The sequence below is a fragment of the Passer domesticus genome, chromosome 33 (assembly GCF_036417665.1).
Source record: "Passer domesticus isolate bPasDom1 chromosome 33, bPasDom1.hap1, whole genome shotgun sequence".
NCBI lineage: Eukaryota > Metazoa > Chordata > Aves > Passeriformes > Passeridae > Passer > Passer domesticus.
This window is the reverse complement of record NC_087506.1, coordinates 701,222-720,987: the sequence shown is the minus strand read 5'-3', so window position 1 is coordinate 720,987 and position 19,766 is coordinate 701,222. Positions and strand designations below refer to the sequence as shown.

The window sequence follows — 19,766 nt, the reverse complement described above, 5'->3', positions numbered from 1 at the left end:
AAAGACCCGAAAATGGGGAAAAAAAACCCAAATTTGGATTAAAAACCCCAAAAATGGGCGTGAAAATCCCAAAATTGGGGTAAAAATGGAAAAAAAGGCCGAAAACTGGGGAAAAGGACCCCGAAAATGGGAAAAAACCCTCAAAATTTATGATAAAAATCCTAAAAATTGGGGGGGAAAAATCAAAAAATGGGAAAAAAGACCCAAAAATGGGGAAATGGACCAAAAACGTGGGGTAAAAATGGCAAAATTTGGGGGAAAAAAAGCCAAAAATTGGGAAAAAGGACCCCAAAAATGGGGAAAAAAACCCAAAATCGGGGGGAAAATCCCCAAAATTGGGAAAAGGACCCAAAATTGGGATAAAAATGGCAAAAATTGGGGAAAAAGACCCAAAAATGGGATAAAAACCCCCAAAATTTGGAGTAAAAACCCCAAAAATGGAGGGAAAAAAGCCAAAAATTGGGGGGAAAAAATCCAAAAAATTGGGAAAAGGGACCCAAAAAAATTGGGTAAAAAGCCCCAAAATTGGGGTAAAAAAACCCAAAATTGGGGTAAAAAGCCCCAAACCGCCCCTGCCCCTCCCCCCCCGCCCCTCCCCCCCCCCCCGCTGTCGCAACCCCGGAATTGGGGGGGGGGGGGAGGGGCCCCAAAAACGGGAAGTGGAGCCCGAAGGGGCCCCAAAAACCCCGAGATTCACCCCAAAAACGCCCAGAGCTCCCCAAAAGGCTCCTAAACCCCCTAATCCTCCCCAAAATCGATCCCAAACCTCCAAATCCCACCCCAAAAATGCTCCTAAAGCCCCAAATCCTTCCCGAACCCCCCCTAACCCCACCCCAAAAAGTTCCTAAACCCCCTAAAATCCTCCCAAATCCCCCCAAATCGTTCCCAAAACCCCTAAACCCACCCCAAAAGGCTCCTAAACCCCCTAACCCCACCTCATAAAGGCTCCTAAACCCCCTAACCCCACCTCATAAAGGCTCCTAAACCCCCTAAAAGGCTCCTAAACCCCCTAATCTCCCCCAAAACGGCTCCTAAACCCCCCTAACCCCCACCCCCAAAAACGCTCCTAAACCCCCTAAACCCTCCCAAAAACGCTCCTAAACCCCCCTAATCCTTCCCAGAAAGGTTCCTAAACCCCCTAAAATCCCCCAGATCCCACCCCAAAACGCTCCTAAACCCCGAACCTCACCCCAAAGAGGCTCCTAAACCCCCTAACCCCACCTCATAAAGGTTCCTAAAGCCTGAAATGGTTCCTAAACCCCCTAATCTCCCCCAAAACGGCTCCTAAACCCCCCTAACCCCACCCCAAAAACGCTCCTAAACCCCTAATCCTTCCCAAAAAGGTTCCTAAACCCCTAAATCCCCCCAGATCCCACCCCAAAAGGCTCCTAAAACCCCCTAACCCCACCTCATAAAGGCTCCTAAACCCCCTAACCCCACCTCATAAAGGCTCCTAAACCCCCTAAAAGGCTCCTAAACCCCTAATCTCCCCCAAAACGGCTCCTAAACCCCCCTAACCCCACCCCAAAAACGCTCCTAAACCCCCTAAACCCTCCCAAAACGCTCCTAAACCCCCTAATCCTTCCCAGAAAGGTTCCTAAACCCCCTAAAATCCCCCCAGATCCCACCCCAAAAACGCTCCTAAACCCCGAACCTCACCCCAAAGAGGCTCCTAAACCCCCTAACCCCACCTCATAAAGGTTCCTAAAGCCCTGAAATGGTTCCTAAACCCCCTAATCTCCCCAAAACGGCTCCTAAACCCCCTAACCCCACCCCAAAAACGCTCCTAAACCCCCTAATCCTTCCCAAAAAGGTTCCTAAACCCCCTAAAATCCCCCAGATCCCACCCCAAAAATGCTCCTAAACCCCGAACCTCACCCCAAAGAGGCTCCTAAACCCCCTAGCCCCACCTCATAAAGGCTCCTAAACCCCCTAAAAGGCTCCTAAACCCCCTAATCTCCCCCAAAACGGCTCCTAAACCCCCTAAACCCTCCCAAAAACGCTCCTAAACCCCTCCCAAAAACGCTCCTAAATCCCCTAATCTCCCCAAAAATGCTCCTAAACCCCCTAATCCCTCCCAAAAACGCTCCTAAACCCCCTAATCTCCCCCAGGAATGCTCCTAAACCCCCAATCCCTCCCAAAAAGGCTCCTAACCCCCCTAAAATCCCCAAAATCCCCCCCCAAATCCAACCAAAATGGCTCCTAAACCCCTAACCCCACCTCATAAAGGCTCCTAAACCCCTAAAAGGCTCCTAAACCCCTAATTCCTCCCAAAAAGGTTCCCAATCCCCATTAAAAGGCTCCTAAACCCCCTAATCCCACCCCTAAAAGGCTCCTAAACCCCCTAGTGCCTCCCAAAAAGGCTCCTAAACCCAATAACCCCACCCCTAAAATGGTTCCTAAACCCCCAATCTCCCCCAAAACCCCCGCAAACCCCCCAAATCCCACCTCATAAAGGCTCCTAAACCCCCCAAAAGGCTCCTAAACCCCCTAACCCCACTCCAGAAAGGTTCCTAAACCCCCTAAACCCTCCCAAAAACGCTCCTAAACCCCCTAAAATCCCCCCAAAGCCTCCCAAAACCCCCCAAATCATTCCCAACCCCCCAAACCCCACCCCAAAAAGGCTCCTAAACCCCCTAAACCCAGCCCAGAAATGCTCCTAAACCCCCTGAACCCTCCCAAAAACGCTCCTAAACCCCCTAATCTCCCCCCAAAACGGCTCCTAAACCCCCTAAACCCTCCCAAAAAGGCTCCTAACCCCCCGAACCTCACCCCAAAGAGGCTCCTAAACCCCTAGCCCCACCCCAAAAATGCTCCTAAACCCACTAACCCCACCCCAAAAATGCTCCTAAACCCCCTAATCCCCCCAGAAATGTTCCTAAACCCCCTAATCCTTCCCAAAAAGGCTCCTAAACCCCATAAAACCCCCCCAAATCCCCCCAAAACTCCCCAAACCCCACTCCAGAAAGGCTCCTAAACCCTCTAATATCCACTAAAAGGTTCCTAAATCCCTAAACCCACACCAAAATGGTTTTTAAACCCCAAAATCCCCCCCAGAAAGGTTCCTAAACGCCCTAAAAGGCTCCTAAACCCCCTAAAACCACTCAAATCCCCCCAAAACCCCCCGAATCCCACCCAAAACGGCTCCTAAACCCCCTAAACCCTCCCAAAAAGGTTCCTAAACCCCCTAAACCCCCCAAAAATCCCCTCAAATTCTCCCAAAACACGCTCCTAAACCCCCTAATCTCCCCCCAAAACGGCTCCTAAACCCCCTAATCTCCCCCCAGAAATGCTCCTAAACCCCCTAACCCGTTCCAGGGTGGCGGTGCGGGCTGTCGCGGGGCGCGGGGCCGCGTGCTCCAAATCCCCAAATCCCCCCCCAAATCCCAGCCCAAAACGCTCCTAAACCCCTAACCCAACCACAAAAAGGCTCCTAAACCACTAACCCCACTCAGAAATGTTCCTAAACCCCCTAACCCCACCCCTAATTGTTCCCAAACCCCCTAATCCCTCCCAGAAAGGTTCCTAAACCCCCTAAACCCCCCAAAAATCCCCTCAAATTCTCCCAAAAACGCTCCTAAACCCCCTAATCTCCCCCCAAAACGGCTCCTAAACCCCCTAATCCCACCCCAAAAACGCTCCTAAACCCCGAACCTGACCCCAAAGAGGTTCCTAAACCCCCTAATCTCCCCCAAAAAGGCTCCTAAACCCCTAATCTCCCCCAAAACGGCTCCTAAACCCCCTAATCCCACCCCAAAAACGCTCCTAAAACCCCGAACCTGACCCCAAAGAGGTTCCTAAACCCCCTAATCTCCCCAAAACGGCTCCTAAACCCCATAACCCCACCTCATAAAGGCTCCTAAACCCCCTAATCTGCGTTTTAGGGTGGCGGTGCGGGCTGTCGCGGGGCGCGGGGCCGCGTGGTCGGGGGCCGGGCGGCGCGGCCGGCCGCTGGCCCTGGGCGGTCAGCCTGCAGCTGCGGGGGGGGCACCGCTGCGGGGGCGCCCTGGTCAGCCCCGAGTGGGTGCTGAGCGCCGCCCACTGCTTCCAGGGGTGAGCCCAGGGGGTTTGGGAGCGTCTGGGAGGGATTTGGGGGCGTTTTGAGGGGATTTAGGATCATTTTGGGGGGATTTAAGGGGGGATTTGGGGGGGCTTAGGGGATTTAGGAACATTTTGGGGGGATTTAGGATCATGCCGAAGGGATTTAGGATCATTTCAGGAGGGTTTGGGATCATTTCAGGGGATTTAGGATCATTTCCGGAGGATTCGGGGCCATTTCGGGGGATTTGGGGCAGTTTTCAGGGGGATTTAGGGGATTTAGGAACGTTTTGAGGGGATTTAGGAGCGTTTGGGGGCCCTGGTCACCCCCAGTGGGTGCTGAGCGCCGCCCACTGCGCCCAGGGGTGAGCCCAGGGGGTTTGGGAGCCTCGGGGGCGGATTTGGGGGCGTTTTAGGAAAATGGATATTTTGGGGTGGTTTGGGGTGATTTTGGATATTTTTTATTATTTTTGATATTTTGGGTGCTTTTGGGGTGATTTTGGATATTTTGGGTTGATTTGGGGTGATTTTGGTTCATTTTGGGCTGATTTCGGGTTCATTTTGGGTGATTTTGGATATTTTGGATATTTTGGGTTGATTTTGGGTGCTTTTGGTTAATTTTGGGGTGATTTTGGGTGATTTTGGGTATTTTGGATATTTTGGGTGGAATTTGGGTGATTTTGGGTTGATTTTGGGTGATTTTTTTGTGATTTTGGATGTTTCGGGTTTATTTTGGGTTGATTTGGGGTATTTTTGATATTTGGGTTGATTTGGGGTGATTTTGGGTGATTTTGGGCTGATTTCGGGTTTATTTTGCGTTGAATTTGGGTGATTTTGGGTTAATTTGAGGTGATTTTTGTTCATTTTGGACATTTTGGCTGATTTTGGGTGATTTCGGTTGATTTTTTGTGATTTTGGATATTTCGGGTTTATTTTGGGTGATTTTGGGTGATTTTGGATATTTTGGGTTGAATTTGGGTGATTTTTTGTGATTTTGGGGTGATTTTGGATATTTCGGGTTTATTTTGGGTGATTTTGGGGTGATTTTGGATATTTTGGATATTTCGGGTTTATTTTGGGTTTATTTTGGGTGATTTTTTTGTGATTTTGGATATTTTGGAGTGATTTTGGATATTTTGGATATTTTGGGTTTATTTTGGGTGATTTTGGGTGATTTTGGGCTGATTTTGGGTTTACTTTAGGTAGAATTTGGGTGATTTTGGGTATTTTGGATATTTTGGGGTGAATTTGGGTGATTTTGGTTCATTTTGGGGTGATTTTGGGTGATTTGGGGTATTTTGGGGTGAATTTGGGTGATTTGGGGTTGATTTTGGGTTTATTTTGTGTGATTTTGGGTATTTTGGGTGTTTTGGGGTGAATTTGGGGGATTTGGGGTATTTTGGATATTTTGGGGTGAATTTGGGTGATTTGGGGTTGATTTCGGGTTTATTTTGGGTGATTTTGGGTATTTTGGGTATTTTGGGGTGAATTTGGGGGATTTTGGGTGATTTTGGTGATTTCGGTCTGATTTTGGGGTGAATTTGGGTGATTTTGGGTATTTTGGATATTTTGGGGTGAATTCGGGGGATTTCGGGCCCAGCCCCGGGGGGCTCCGGGCTCCTCTCTCCGAGTGGCGAGCGGTGCTGGGCCGGCTGCGGCTGCAGAGTGACCACGAGAGTGACCACGGGAGTGACCGCGGGAGTGACCGCCCGAGTGACCACGGGAGTGACCACCCCACTGACCACCCGAGTGACCACGGGAGTGACCACGAGAGTGACCACGGGAGTGACCACCCCACTGACCACCCCACTGACCACCCCAACGGATCCCGGAGTGACCGCTGGAGTGACCACGGCGATGGACACCGGTATGGACACGGGGATGGACACGGGAGTGACCACGGGAGTGACCACGGGAGTGACCACTGGGGTGACCAACCCACTGACCACCTGAGTGACCACCCGAGTGACCACCCCACTGACCACCCGAGTGACCATGGGAGTGACCACCCCACTGACCACCCCAATGGACCCTGGAATGACCACAGGAGTGACCACAGGGATGGACACAGGGATGGACATGAAGGTGACCACAGGGATGACCCCTGGAGTGACCATGGGAGTGACCACTGGAGTGACCACTGGGATAACCCCAAGAATGACCCCGATGTTGACCACAGGGCTGACCATGGGAGTGACCATGGGAGTGACCACTGGGATGACCACAGGAGTGACCCCAGGGATGGACATGAGGGTGACCACAGGGCTGACCACTGGGATAACCCCAAGAATGACCCCAATGTTGACCACAGGAGTGACCGCAGGAGTGACCACAGCAGTGACCCCTTGAGTGACCACAGGGATGGACATGAGGGTGACCAGAGGGATGACCCTGGGAGTGACCACAGGGATGGACACAGGGATGGACACGAGGGTGACCACAGGGCTGACCACTGGGATAACCCCAAGAATGACCCCGATGTTGACCACAGGGCTGACCCCGGGAGTGACCCCGGGAGTGACCACGGGAGTGACCATGGGAGTGACCACGGGGATGGACACAGGGATGGACACAGGAAAGGACATGATGGTGACCACAGGGATGGGACACAGGGCTGACCACTGGGATAACCCCAAGAATGACCTTGAGAATGACCCCAAGAATGACCCCGATGTTGACCACAGGGCTGACCCCGGGAGTGACCACGGCAGTGACCCCTCGAATGACCCCTGGAGTGACCGGGAGCAGGGGCCAGGAGCTGGCCGTGGCCGAGCTGATCGTGCACGAGCGCTTCCGGGGCGTGCGCGGGGGTCACGACCTGGCCCTGGTGCGGCTGCGGCCGCCGGCCGTGCTGGGGCCGCGCGTGGGCCCCGTCTGCCTGCCCCTCCCCCGCCTGCGGCCGCCCTTCGGCCGCTCCTGCTGGGTCACGGGCTGGGGCCACGTGGCCGAGAACGGTGAGGGACCGCCGCGGGACGGCGGGAACGAGTCGCCCCCAAAATCCCCGGGATTCACCCCAAAAAACCTGAAATTCACCACAAAAATACAAAAATTCACCCCAAAATTCACCCCAAAATCCCCGAAATTCACCCCAAAATTCACCCCAAAATCCCCGAAATTCACCCCAAAAAACCAAAAATTCACCCCAAAATTCATCCAAAATCCCCGAAATTCACCCCAAAAAACCAAAAATTCACCCCAAAAATACAAAAATTCACCCCGAAAATACAAAAATTCACCCCCGAATATCCCAGAATTCACCCCAAAATTCACCCCAAAAATCCCCGGAATTCACCCCAAAAAACCAAAAATTCACCCCAAAAAACCAAAAATTCACCCCGAAAATCCCCGAAATTCACCCCAAAATTCACCCTAAAATCCCCGAAATTCACCCCAAAATTCACCCCAAAATCCCCGAAATTCACCCCAAAAAACCAAAAATTCACCCCCAAAAACCAAAAATTCACCCCAAAATTCATCCAAAATCCCCGAAATTCACCCCAAAAAACCAAAAATTCACCCCAAAAACCAAAAATTCACCCCGAAAATCCCCGAAATTCACCCCAAAATTCACCCTAAAATCCCCGAAATTCACCCCAAAATTCACACCCAAAAACCCCGAAATTCACCCCAAAAAACCAAAAATTCACCCCGAAAATACAAAAATTCACCCCCGAAAATCCCAGAATTCACCCCAAAATTCACCCCAAAAATCCCCGAAATTCACCCCAAAAATACAAAAATTCACCCCCAAAAATCCCCGGAATTCACCCCAAAAAACCAAAAATTCACCCCAAAAATCCCAACATTCACCCCAAAAAATCTGAAATTCACCCCCAAAATCCAAAAATTCACTCCAAAATTCACCCCAAAAAACCCAGAATTCAGCCCAAAATTCACCCCAAAAAATCATCCAAAAAAACAAAAATTCACCCCAAAAAATCATCCAAAAAAACAAAAATTCACCCCAAAAATCCCCGAAATTCACCCCAAAAATTCACTCCAAAATTCACCCCAAAAACCCCAGAATCCACCCCAAAAAATTCATCCAAAAACCCAAAAATTCACCCCAAAAAAACCAAAACCCCAGAATTCACCCCAAAATTCACCCCAAAAAACAACAACAACAACAACAAAAAAATTCACCCCAAAAATCCCCGAAATTCACCCCAAAAATTCACCCCAAAATTCACCCCAAAAACCCCGGAATTCACCCCAAAAATTCACCCCAAAAAACCCAAAAACCCTGGAATTCACCCCAAAAATTCACCCCAAAAAACCCAAAAATAAAAAAAATCACCCTAAAAAACCCAAAAAATCTGAAATTCATCCCCAAAATCCAAAAATTCACCCCAAAATTAATCCAAAAACCCCGAAATTCACCCCAAAAATCCCCAAAATTCACCCCAAAAACCCCGAAATTCACCCCAAAAATCCCCGAAATTCACCCCAAAAAATCATCCAAAAACCCCAGAATTCACCCCAAATTTCAGGGTCTTTAACCCCAATTTTTGGGGTCTTTAACCCCATTTTTAGCGGTTTTTTGCCCCATTTTTGGCTTTTTTCTCCGGGATTTTTGGGGATGCGCTCCGGGATTTTTGGGGAGGGGTCTCTCCCAGTGTGGGGAGGGGTCTGCCCCAATGTGGGGAGGGGTCTCACCCAATTTGGGGAGGGGTCTCACCCAGTTTTCGGGGTCTTTAACCCCATTTTTTCCAGTTTCTCACCCCATTTTTGGGGATTTTTTCCCCCGTTTTTGGCTTTTTTCTCCGGGATTTTTGGGGATGCGCTCCGGGTTTTTTGGGGAGGGGTCTCGCCCAATTTGGGGAGGGGTCTGCCCCAATGTGGGGAGAGGTCTCGCCCACTTTTGGGGTCCCTCTCCCCAATTTTCAGGGTCTTTAACCCCATTTTTTGGGATTTTTTGCCCCATTTTTGCCTTTTTTCTCCGGGATTTTTGGGGATGCGCTCCGGGATTTTTGGGGAGGGGTCTCTCCCAGTGTGGGGAGGGGTCTCACTCGTTTCGGGGTCCCTGTTCCCAGTTTCTAGGGTCTTTAACCCCATTTTTTGCAGTTTCTCACCCCATTTTTAGCGGTTTTTTCCCCCATTTTTGGCTTTTTTCTCCGGGATTTTTGGGGAGGGGTCTCTCCCAGTGTGGGGAGGGGTCTGCCCCAATTTGGGGAGGGGTCTCACGCGTGTCGGGGGTCCCGCACCCCAAATTTTGGGGTCTTTAACCCCATTTTTAGCGGTTTTTTGCCCCATTTTTGCCTTTTTTCTCCGGGATTTTCGGGCAGGCGCCCCGGGTTTTTTGGGGAGGGGTCTGCCCCAAAGTGGGGAGGGGTCTGCCCCAAAGTGGGGAGGGGTCTCTCCCAATTCGGGGAGGGGTCTCACCCATTTTTAGGGTCCCTCACCCCAATTTTTGGGGTCTTTATCCCCATTTTTAGCGGTTTTTTGCCCCATTTTTTGGAGTTTCTCACCCGGATTTTCGGGCAGGCGCCCCGGGATTTTTGGGGAGGGGTCTGCCCCAGTGTGGGGAGGGGTCTCACCCATTTCCGGGGGTCCCGCAGTGTCGCTGCCCGCGGGGGCCCCGCTGCAGGAGGCGGCGCTGCCGCTGCTCTCGCCGCCCACCTGTAACTGCCTGTACTCGAACCTGCGGCGCCGCGACCTCGCCCGGCCCGCGCGGCCCGGCATGCTCTGCGCGGGGGGGCCCCGCGGCGGCCGCGGCGCCTGCCAGGTGAATTTGGGGAGGGGTCCCGGGGGGCTTCGAGGCGGTTTTGGGGCGATTTGGGGGGGTTAAATTGGGATTTTGGGGGATTTTTTGGGGTTTTGGGGGGGTTACATTGGGATTTTAGGGGTTAAAATGGGTCTGGGGGCGCTCGGGGACCTGGCAGGGAATTTGGGGAGGGGTCCCGGGGGGCTTCGAGGCGGTTTTGGGGGGATTTGAGGTCATTTGGGGGGGTTTGAGGTGATTAAATTGGGATTTTTGGGGATTTTTTTAGAAGATTTTGGGGGTTTGGGGGAGGTTTTAGGGGTTAAAATGGGTCTGGGGGCGCTCGGGGACCTGGCAGGGAATTTGGGGAGGGGTCCCGGGGGGATTCGAGGCGGTTTTGGGGGGATTTGGGGCGATTTGGGGCGATTAAAATGAGATTTTTGGGGGATAAAATGGGGATTTGGGGTGGTAAAATGGGGGTTAAAATGGGTCTGGGGGCGCTCGGGGACCTGGCAGGGAATTTGGGGAGGGGTCCCGGGGGGCTTCGAGGCGGTTTTGGGGGGATTTGAGGTGATTTGGGGCCATTAAATTGGGATTTTTGGGGACTTTTTGGAGGTTTAGGGGGGTAAAATTGGGATTTTAGGGGTTAAATTGGGTCTGGGGGCGCTCGGGGACCTGGCAGGGAATTTGGGGAGGGGTCCCGGGGGGGTTTGGGGCCGTTAAATGGGGTTAAATTGGGATTTTGGGGGATTTTTTTGGGTTTTTTGGGTTAAAATGGGATTTTAGGGCTCAAAATTGGGATTTTTAATGGAATTTTTGCGGATTTTTGGGGCATTTTTTGGGTTTTTTTGGGGATTTTTGGGGACTTTTTTTTTTATTTTTGCGGGATTTTTTGGGGGGATTTTTTGGGTTTTTGGGGCTTTTTTTCTCATGATTTTTTAGGATTTTTGGGGGAATTTTTGAGAGTTTTTAGGGACATTTTTTCGGGAGTTTTTGGGACATTTTCTCGGGATTTTTTGGGGATTTTTTCCGGGGTTTTTGGGACATTTTATGAGGAAATTTTGGGGTTTTTGGGGATTTTTTGGGGAGTTCTTTCGGGATATTTTTGGGGGGATTTTTCCGGGATTTTTTGGGGTATTTTGGGACATTTCTCCGGGTTTTTTGGGACATTTTCTCGGGATTTTTGGGGATTTTTTTGTGGGGTTTTTGGGACATTTTTGGGGTTTTTTGGGCTCTTTCCTCCCAGGTTTTTTTTTGGGAGATTTTTGGGGGATTTTTCCGGGATTTTTGGGGATTTTTTTCAGGGATTTTGGAACATTTTATCAGAATTTTTTCAGAGTTTTTCTGGACATTTTTTGGGGTTTTTTTGGGACATTTTCTCAGGATTTTTTGGGATTTTTTCTGGGGGTTTTTGGGACATTTTATCAGGAATTTTTTGGGGTTTTTGGGGATTTTTTTGGGGAGTTCTTTCGGGATATTTTTGGGGGATTTTTTGAGATTTTTTGGGGGATTTTTTCAGGGTTTTTTTGGGATATTTTGGGGCGTTTCTCGGAGGTTTTGGGGACATTTTCTCTGGATTTTTTTCTGAGTTTTCAGGGTTTTTTTGGGGATATTTTGTGACGTTTCTTCGCCATTTTTTTCTCTATTCTCTCACTGTTTTTGGGCTATTTTCCACATTTTTTTGGCTATTTTAATATGGTTTTTTCCCTTTTTTTCCCATTTTCTCATTTTCTCTCCCCGTTTCCCCCCCCAGGCGGACTCGGGGGGGCGCTGGGTGCATTTCGGGCTTTTTTTGGGACATTTTTGGGGTTTTTTGGGCTCTTTCCTCACAGTTTTTTTTGGGAGATTTTTGGGGGATTTTTCCGGGATTTTTTGGGATTTTTTTTCAGGGATTTTTGGGACATTTTCTCGGAATCTTTTGGGATTTTCTCTGGGGCTTTTTGGGACATTTTTTCAGGAATTTTTTGGACTTTTTGGGATTTTTTGGGGAGTTCTTTCAGGATATTTTTGGGGGGATTTTTCTGGAATTTTCTGGGGTATTTTGGGACATTTCTCCGGGTTTTTTTGGGGGACGTTTTTTGGGATTTTTGGGACATTTTCTCAGGATTTTTTTCTGAGTTTTCAGGGGATTTTTTGGGATATTTTGGGGCATTTCTTGGCCATTTTTTTCTCTATTCCCTCACTGGTTTTTGGGCTATTTTCCATGGTTTTGATGCTATTTTAATATGGTTTTTTGCATTTTTTCCCATTTTCTCCCCTTTTTTTCCCCGTTTCCCCCCCCAGGCGGACTCGGGGGGCGCCCCGGGGGGGCGCTGGGTGCATTTCGGGATTTTTTTGGGGTATTTTTGGGTTTTTTTGGGCTCTTTCCTCACAGTTTTTTTGAGGATTTTTTTGGGATTTTGGGAGATTTTTTTAGGGTTTTTTTGGGATTTTGGGGGGATTTTTTAAGGGATTTTTTGGGATTTTGGGGGATATTTTTAGGGATTTTTTGGGACATTTTTTCGGGGGTTTTTGGGACATTTTCTCGGGACTTTTGGGGGATTTTTTTCTGGGGTTTTTGGGACATTTTATTGCTAATTTTTTGGACTTTTTGGGATTTTTTTGGGGAGTTCTTTCGGGATATTTTGGGGGGGATTTTTCCGGGATTTTCTGGGGTATTTTGGGACATTTCTCCGGGTTTTTTTGGGGGACGTTTTTTGGGGTTTTTGGGGACATTTTCTCTGGATTTTTCCAGGATTTTTTGGGGATATTTTGGGGCGTTTCTCCACTGTTTTTTTCTCTATTTCCTCTCTGTTTTGGGGCTATTTCCCACGTTTTTTGGGCTATTTTAATACGGTTTTTTGCATTTTTTCCCATTTTCTCCCTGTTTCCCCCCCCAGGCGGACTCGGGGGGCGCGGTGGTGTGCGGGGGCGCCCCGGGGGGGGCGCTGGGTGCATTTCGGGGTGCTGAGCTTCGCCCTGGGCTGCGCCCGCCCCAACGGCCCCGCCCTGGCCACCGCCCTGGGCGGGGCGCACTCGCGCTGGCTGCAGCGCCACCTCCCCCCCAGCGCCTTCCTCAGGGACCCCCCGGGACCCCCCCTGCAGCCCGTCTCGGAGGTCGGCATCTGCTACGGTGAGACCCCTCCCCAAATTCCTGAGAATTCCCCAAAATCCCTGAAAAAATCCCCAAAAAAATCCACAAAAAATCCCATAAAATCCTAAAAAAAAAGCCCAAAATTCCCTCAAAACCGCCCCAAAATCCTGCCCCAAACCCCCCCAGAACCGGGCATAGAACTTGGGATCTGCTACGGTGAGACCCCTCCCCAAATTCCTGAGAATTCCCCAAAATTCCTGAAAAAATCCCCAAAAAAGTCTCATAAAATCCTAAAAAAATGCCCAAAATTCCCTCAAAACCGCCCCAGAATCCTGCCCCAAACCCCCCCAGAACCGGGCGTGGAGGTTGGGGTCTGCTACGGTGAGACCCCTCCCCAAATTCCCCAAAATTCCTGAAAAATCCCCAAAATCCTGACAAAATCCACAAAAAATCCCATAAAATCCTTTAAAAATGCCCAAAATTCCCTCAAAACTGCCCCAAAATCCTGCCCCAAACCCCCCCAGAACCAGGCATAGAACTTGGGATCTGCTACCGTGAGACCCCTCCTCAAATTACCCAAAATTCCTGAAAAATCCCCAAAAATCCTGAAAAAAATCCCATAAAAATCCCATAAAATCCTAAAAAAATGCCCAAAATTCCCTCAAAACTGCCCCAAAAATCCCCCCCAGAACAGGGGATGGAGGTCGGGGTCTGCTACGGTGAGACCCCTCCCCAAATTCCCCCAAATCCCCCCCAAAATCCTGAAAAAAATCCAAAAAATATCCCCCCAAAAATCCCATAAAATGCAATAAAAATCCCCCCAAAAATCCCCAAAATCCAAAAATAAAAAAAACCTCCCCCATTGTGACTCTGACCCCGCCCCCACGGTGGCCCCGCCCCCTTGGTGACCCCGCCCACATTGACCCCGCCCCCTCTGCAGCTCCCCCATTGCCATTCTGACCCCTCCCCCCTTTGGCCCCGCCCCCATTGTGATTCGGACCCCGCCCCCTTTTAAGCCCCGCCCCCTTTGTGACCCCGCCCCGCGGTGGCCACGCCCATCTCTAAGCCCCGCCCCCTTTCTGGCCCCTCCCCCAGGCTGCGGCGCCATGGGCGGCCCCCCCCTGCCCCTCCCCCCGCCCCCCCCGCTGGCCCTGGGGGGTCTCGCTGCGGGGGGAGGGGCGGCGCTGCGGGGGGGCCCTGCTGGGGGGGGGATGGGTCCTGACGGCCGCCAGCTGCTTCCTCGGGTGAGTCTGAAATTCATTATTAATTATTAGCGTTAATTAACCTTTATTAAGGGGAATTAATTCAAAATTAACCCGAAGTACCCAAAAATTTACATGAAATTTACACAAAATTAACCCAAATTGACCCAAATTCACCCCCAGCTGCTTCCTCGGGTGAGTCCGCAATTAATTAATTACTCCTAATTAGCCTTAATTAACCTTTATTAACGGGAATTGACCCGAAATTAACCCGAAATTAACCCAAAATTTACATGAAATTTACACGAAATTAACCCAAATTAACTCAAATTAACCCAAAATACAGCTCCAGCTGCTTCCCCGGGTGAGTCCTTAATTAATCATTCATTATTAGCATTAATTAATCTTTGTTAGTGGGAATTAACCTGAAATTAACCCAAAATAGCTGAAAATTTACATGATATTTACATGAAATTAACGCAAATTGACCCAAAATTCACCCCCAGCTGCTTCCTCGGGTGAGTCATTAATTAATTATCCCTCATTAGCGGTAATTAGCCTTTATTAGTGGGAATTAACCTGAAATTAACCCAAAATACCCGAAAATTTACATGAAATTTGCATGAAATTTACATCAAATTAACACAATTTAACCCCAAAATCACCTCCAGCTGCTTCCTCGGGTGAGTTCTTAATTAATTATTCATCATTAGCGTTAATTAATCTTTTTTAATGGGAACTGATTCAAAATTAACTGAAATCGCCAAAACTTTGCCCCAATTTAACCCAAAATTCGCCTCCAGCTGCTTTGTTGGGTGAGTAATGAGCGTTAATTAGCAGAAATCTATGGTAATTAATGGTAATCAATGGCAATAAATGGTAATTTATGGTAATTAACCCCAAATCTACACAAATTTGCCCCAAATTAACCCAAAATTTGCCTCCAGCTGCTTTGTTGGGTGGGTAATGAGCCTTAATTAGCAGAAATTTGTGTTAATTAATGGTAATCAATGGTCATCAATGGTAATTAATGGTAATTTATGGAAATTAACCCCAAATTTATAGAAATTTGCCCCAAATTAACCCAAATTAACCCTAAATCCCCCGTCCAGCTGCTCCGCCGGGTGAGTCATTAACGTTAATTACCGTTAATTAATGCTTAATTAGTGTTAATTAACGGTAATTAATGCTAATTAACCCAAAAATTGTTCCCCGCAGGGCTCAGGACCCCGAGGCCTGGGAGGCGGAGCTCTGGGGGGCGGAGCCTGAGAGCCCCGCCCCTTCCCCTTCTGACCCCGCCCCCTTCCCCTCTAACTCCTCCCATTCCCCTTCTGGCCCCGCCCCTTCCCATTGCAGCCCCGCCCCCTCCCCGTATAACTCCTCCCATTCATTTCCTGGCTCCTCCCCCTTCCCCTCAGGCTCCTCCCCCTCTCAGCCAGGCCCCGCCCCCTCCCCCTGCAGCCCCGCCCCCTCGGGCCCCGCCCCCTCGCGAGGCCCCGCCCCCCGCGGGCTCCGCCTCCACCTGCACGGCGCCTTCGCGGGGGCGGGGCCCGAGGGGGCGGGGCCGGACCTGGCGCTGCTGAAGCTCCGCCCCCCGCCCGCCTGGGGGCGGAGCCTGCGGCCGCTCTGCGCCCCCTACAGGACGCACCTGGGCGCACCTGGGCGCACCTGCTGGGCCCTGCGGGCAGGTGAGGGGCGGGGCTTAGCCTGGCCACGCCCACAGGGCACCTGGGGGGTAAAAACACACCTGGCCACGCCCACCGGGCACCTGGCCACGCCCACAGGGCACCTGGGGGGTAAAAACACACCTGGCCACGCCCACCGGGCACCTGGCCACGCCCACAGGGCACCTGGGGGGTACCTGGGCACTCCCAAAACGCACCTGGGCTCACCTGGGAGGTACCTGGGCACACCTGGGGCTCACCTGGGGGGTTAAAAACACACCTGGGGCACACCTGGGTGGTACCTGGGCACACCTGGGGCACACCTGGGCACTCAGCTGGGCACACCTGAGAAGTAAAAACACACCTGGGGCACACCTGGGGGGGTTTTGGGCACACCTGGGGCACACCTGTGGGTACCTGGGGGTTAAAAACACACCTGGGGCACACCTGGGAGTTCTTGGGGCACACCTGGGCTCACCTGGGGGTACCTGGGCACTCACCTGGGCACACCCAAAAGACACCTGGGCACACCTGGGGGGTACCTGGGCACACCTGGGGGGGTAAAAACACACCTGGGGCACACCTGGGGGGGTTTTGGGCACACCTGGGCACACCTGAGAGGTAAAAACACACCTGGGCACACCCAAAACACACCTGGGCACACCTGGGGGTACCTGGGCACACCTGTGCTCACCTGTCCCCCCCGTGCCCGCAGAGCCGCGTGCCCCCGGCCGGCTGCGCCCGGCCCAGGTGAGCCCCGAGCGCTGCCCCGAAAACGCCGGAAACGGCCCCAAAACCCCCGAGAGCTTCTGCGTCAGCGGCAGCGCCAGCGGGGTGCGGAAATTCGGGGGAATTTGGGGGATTTTGGGGGATTTTGGGGGAAATTTGGGGGAATTTTAAGGGATTTGGGGGAAAATTTGGGAAATTTTGGAGGAATTTGGGGAAAATTTTGAGAAATTTGGGGGAATTTTAAGGGAATTTGGGGAATTTTGGACAAAAATTGGGGGAATTTTAAGGGAATTGGGGGAAAATTTGGAGGAATTGGGGGATTTTGCAGAAATTTGGGGGAAATTTTGAGAAATTTGGAATTTTAAGGGAATTTGGGGAAAAATTTGGGCGAAATTGGGGAAAATTTGGGGGGAATGTGGGGAATTTTGGGGGAAAATTTGGGGGAATTTTGAGGGAATTGGGGGAAAATTTGGGGAAATTTGGGAAATTTTGGAGGAATTTGGAGAAAAATTGGGGAAAATTTGGGGGAATTTAAGGGAATTTGGGGGATTTTTTGGGGTACTTTGGGGCCATTTTTGGGCTGATTTTGGGATATTTTGGGCTGGATTTGGGGGTTTTCTTGGGGGCCATTTTTGGGATATTTTGGTGCCATTTCTGGGGTATTTTGGGGATTTTTTGGGGTTGATTTTTGGGGTACTTTAGGGCAGTTTCTGGGGTATTTCGGTTCCATTTTTGGGGTACTTTGGGGCCATTTTTGGGCTGATTTTGGGGTTGATTTTTGGGTGGTTTTTTGGGGTGTTTTAAGGTTGGTTTTTGGGGTACTTTGGCGCCATTTTGGGGATTGATTTTGGAGCCATTTTGGGGTGGATTTGGGGGTATTTTGGTTCCATCTTTGGGGCAATTTTGGGAGGATTTTGAGGCCATTTTGGGGCGTTTTTTGGGGTATTTCAGGATGGTTTTTGGGGTATTTTTGGGCGGTTTTGGGGGCTCTTTCTGGGGATATTTTGGGGCAATTTTTGGGGTATTTTGGGGCTGGTTTTGGGGTTGATTTTGGGGATATTTTAGGGCAGTTTTTGGGATATTTTTGTTCAATTTTTGGGGTACTTTGGGGCAGTTTTGGGGGTATTTTGGGGCCGTTTTTTTGCCATTTCAGCATTTCGTGACCCCAAATTAATTTCTGATTTTTGGGGTCCCCCCCAGGCGGATTTTTGGGGTCCCCCCTGGCCTGCGAGGAGCGGGGGCTGGGGCTGATTTTGGGGCATTTTGGGGCATTTTGGGGTTGATTTTTGAGTGGTTTTTGAGGTATTTTGGGGCCATTTTTGGAGTTGATTTTGGGGTGGATTTGGGCTTTTCTTGGGGCCATTTTTGGGATTTTTTGGGGCCATTTTTGGGCTATTTTGGTTCAATTTTTGGGGTGTATTTTGGGGTATTTCAGGCCGTTTTTTGGGGGGTTTCCTGACGATTTTGAGGCCATTTCTGATGTTGATTTTGGGATATTTTGGGGCCGTTTTTGGGATAATTTGGGGCTGGTTTTGGGGTTGATTTTTGGGCTAATTTATGGGGGTTTTTTCGGTATTTTGGGACATTTTCGGCATTCCATGACCCCAAATCAACCGGGTTTTTTTGGGGTCCCCCCCCCCCAGGCGGATTTCGTGGGGTCCCCCCTGGCCTGCGAGGAGCGGGGGCTCTGGTTCCTGATGGGCGTGGCCGCCCCGCCCCCCGCGGGGGGAGGGGCCGCGCTGCGCTTCACCGCCCTGCCCCCCCACGAGCGCTGGCTCTCGGGGGTCGCCCGCGAGGTTCTGTTCGCCGAGACCCCCCCGGACCCCCGCGAGCTGCAGCGCGAGGAGCGCCAGGGGGACCCCGACTCCGCGGGGGACCCCGAGTTTGGGGGGGGCCTCGAGACCTGGGGGGACCCCGAGACCTGGGGGGAGCCCGAGTTTGGGGGAAATCCCGAATTTGGGGGGGGCTGGGGGCACCCGAACGGCTCCAGCAGCTCCGAAAATTTGGGGACCCCCGGGGATTTGGGGACCCCCGTGACGTCAGCAAACCCCGAAAATTTGGGGACCCCCGTGACGTCACCAGACCCCGAAAATTTGGGGACCCCCGGGGATTTGGGGACCCCGATGACGTCAGCAAACCCCGAAATTTTGGGGACCGCCGGGGATTTGGGGACCCCCGTGACGTCACCAGACCCCGGGAATTTGGGGACCCCTGACACTTTGGGGACCCCGATGACGTCAGCAGACCCTGAAAATTCGGGGACCCCCGATATTTTGGGGACCCCGATGACGTCAGCAACACCCGAAGTTTTGGGGACCCCTGAAATTTTGGGGACCCCGATGACGTCACCAGACCCCGAAGTTTCGGGGTCTCCCCCCTCCCCCACGGAGCCCCCCGAAAATTCGGGGACCCCCGGGGATTTGGGGACCCCGATGACGTCACCAGACCCCGAAATTTCGGAGCCGCCCCCAAATAATTTCGGGGACCCCCCCGAGAATTGGGGCGACCCCGAGGCCTGGGCGGAGCCCGAGCCCCCCCGAGACCCCGAAATTCGGGGGGGGGGCTCCCCCTGAGGTGAATTTGGGGTGGGGGGAGGGGTCCCCGGGGGGTCCGGCCCCTCCCCCACCCCAATTTTGGGTTTTTTGGGGTTTTTGGGCAATAAAAGGTGACGGATCTGCAGAGACCCCGACTCGGGTTTGGGTTTTTTGGGGGGGTCCCCGAAAAAAAAATTGGGGGGGTTTCCCCTCCCCCACCACCCCCAAAAAAGCCCAAATGGGACAAAATTGAATCCTTGGGAGGGGCCCAAAAAAGCCAAAATCGCCCCAAAAAAATCCCTGAAAAAAAAAAACCAAAATCCCCAAAATTCCTCAAAAAAATCCCCCAAATCCCTCAAAATTCCTTAAAAAAAAAAACCAACAAACCAAAATCCCTCAAAAAAATTCCCAAAATCCCTCAAAAAATCCCCAAAATCCCCCGGAAAAAAAACCCAAAATCCCTCCAAAAAATCCCCAAAAAAAAACCCCAAAATCCCTCCAAAAAAATCCCAAAATCCCCTCAAAAAACCCCAAATCCCCTGAAAAATACAATATTACCCCAAAAAAATCCCAAATCTCCTCCAAAAACCACAAAACCCCCCCAAAATACGCAAAATCCTCCCAAAACACCCAAAATTTCCCAAAACTCCCCCCAAAACCCCAAAGTGCCTCCAAAAAACCCCAAAATTCCACACAAAAACTCAAGAAACTCCAAAATAGTCCCCAAAAATCCAAAACGCCCCGAAAAAAGCCCAAACCCCCCAAAAAACACAGAAAAAAAAATCCCAAAATCACCAAAACCCCTCAAGTTCTCTCCTAAAATC

General features: G+C 50.9%; 1 protein-coding gene across 1 annotated transcript; it reads left to right on the top strand.

Moving 5' to 3' along the window:
- Window positions 1-217: 217 nt before the first annotated feature.
- LOC135288450 (polyserase-2-like) lies at window positions 218-19,091 on the top strand. The gene is given in 10 exon segments (XM_064401841.1): window positions 218-230; window positions 3,886-4,054; window positions 5,640-5,771; window positions 5,773-5,906; window positions 6,724-6,993; window positions 9,598-9,764; window positions 12,620-12,852; window positions 15,234-15,703; window positions 16,395-16,513; window positions 18,052-19,091. Coding segments are annotated over 10 exon segments (2,637 nt in total). The 3' UTR covers window positions 18,982-19,091.
- Window positions 19,092-19,766: the final 675 nt, after the last annotated feature.